Raw genomic sequence first — 2,010 nt, forward strand, 5'->3', positions numbered from 1 at the left:
CACATTGACAATTTTAATTTTGAAATTTATTAATTTTATATTATTTTTTTTAAATTATATTTTTTGTTCGGTAACTTTAGGTAATTAGCATTTTTGGTCCTGTACAACTTACTTCATCCACATATTTAGACATTTTTCTTATTAATTTAATTCTAAACATCTCACATTTGGCCCCTTTTGTGGTAAATCTAGCCCTATATTGACAATTTTGGTCATAACGACTCATAGTTACGAGATAAAAAATGAGATCTATTACAGTGTCAAGGAACCAAAATTATCAACACAGGACTAAATTTGTCAAAAAATGACCAAATGTGAGATATTTATGACCAAATTCATCAGAAAAATGACTAAATGTGTAAATGGAGTAAGTTACAGGACAAAAAATGATAACGACCTAAAGTTTCAGAACCAAAAATATAATATTACCATTTTTTATATATATTTTTGTCGGCCTAAAACTGCGAGATTTTTAAAATTAAGAACCCTAAATATCTTTCTTTTAATATGATTGTTTTGTTCTGGAAGAATTCATGTTATTTTTTACTGAAAGGACTTAAATTACCAAATATAATTGACAGGGCCTTAATATTAGAATCACGATCGTCAAGATCATGACGTACAGGACTAAAATTGCAATTTTAGATACCTCCTTAATCCCAAACCGAACTGTAATCTTATTATATAAATATACGTGCATGATTATTCATGAACTTCCCTTTTCATGTCACCGTTTGTGACAGTGAGTGGTCTTCATCTAATTCCTCTCTTTCCATGCTTTAAGCTGCTCAAGAATTAAAGCAAAAACCCTCACCTACTTTCCCTCCTTTTCTTTGCTTTATTTAAATCACCCTCCAAATAAATTAATACCCCAACTGTACAACAGCAAAGTATACCAACACATCGCCGAATTCCGTGGAATTGTACTCGGAAAATTTTATGAGATGGGGAATTGCCTGTTCGGAGGGATGGGAGACGCCGGCGACCAATCGCTGATAAGAGTGGTCACGTCCAACGGTGGTGTTATGGAATTCTCCGCCCCCATAAAGGTTGAGTCCATCACCGACGAGTTCCCCGGCCACGGGATATTCCGCAGCCATGACCTCTTCTGGAAGCCGCTGCCCCACAGCGACGTACTCCTCCCGGGAGAGTGGTACCATCTGCTCCCGCTTTTGGACGCGGAAGGAAAAGGGCCGACGGCCCGCGTCGGGCACGTGAGGTCGAGCAGCGCGCCGGTGCAGCAGTTGGGGTCGGCACCTTACAGGATGTCGTTCGACAGCCGAGGGCTGACGAAGAGGTTGGTGGAGGAGGGGATGGCTCCGAAGGCGGCGCGGGGATTTTGGAAGGTGAAGCTGGTGATTGGCCCGGAGCAGTTGGTAGAGATATTGGCGGAGGAGGGGAAGACGGAGGAGCTGATTGAGAGCGTTAGAACAGTGGCGAAGTGTGGGAGTGGCCTTGGAGGGTTTTCCGATCAGTGGAGCCTTTCAAGCAGTAGAAATGCAGCTTCTTCCAACAAAGATGTCTTGTTAGAGTTTTGATTGATTTTTCACTATCTTAGTTGCCTAATTTTTTAGCGTAATTACCTTTTTATTTAGAGCTTTTTTAATATATGCCATATATTTTTAGAGTTTTTTTAAATATATGCCATATAATTTTGTAAGTAAGGTAAGTTTTTCTTCTATACAATTTATGACAATGATATATATTATGTTACGAGCAGAATTAATATTATGATAACATGATAACTGAAAGTCGAACAATGGTTTATTACAGAACATTTAGTGTAATAACTAAATTTTTCGAGTGCTTTAGTTGGAAAATAAATTTTGGGAGCTTGAACTTAAACTAATTTATTTAAATTACAAATCTAGAGAAAAATACGAGTTATGATAATTTGATGCTCTAATATCACGAAGCATAACAATCCACTTGACAGGAGCAAGAATAGCTCGTTAAAGAAGTCTTTGGACTCCAAGCTTTTGATTGATCTTGTAAGCCTAAAAAGGGGAA

At 37.9% G+C, this 2,010-nt stretch overlaps 1 protein-coding gene across 1 annotated transcript; it reads left to right on the plus strand.

Annotated features, from left to right (window-relative positions):
- Positions 699–1,698, plus strand: LOC105164418. The gene has a single exon (XM_011083069.2). The coding sequence runs from the start codon at positions 945–947 to the stop codon at positions 1,536–1,538; it is 594 nt and encodes a 197-aa protein (XP_011081371.1). The 5' UTR covers positions 699–944; the 3' UTR covers positions 1,539–1,698.

This window comes from Sesamum indicum, linkage group LG6 (genome assembly GCF_000512975.1).
Source record: "Sesamum indicum cultivar Zhongzhi No. 13 linkage group LG6, S_indicum_v1.0, whole genome shotgun sequence".
NCBI classification, from domain to species: Eukaryota; Viridiplantae; Streptophyta; class Magnoliopsida; order Lamiales; family Pedaliaceae; genus Sesamum; species Sesamum indicum.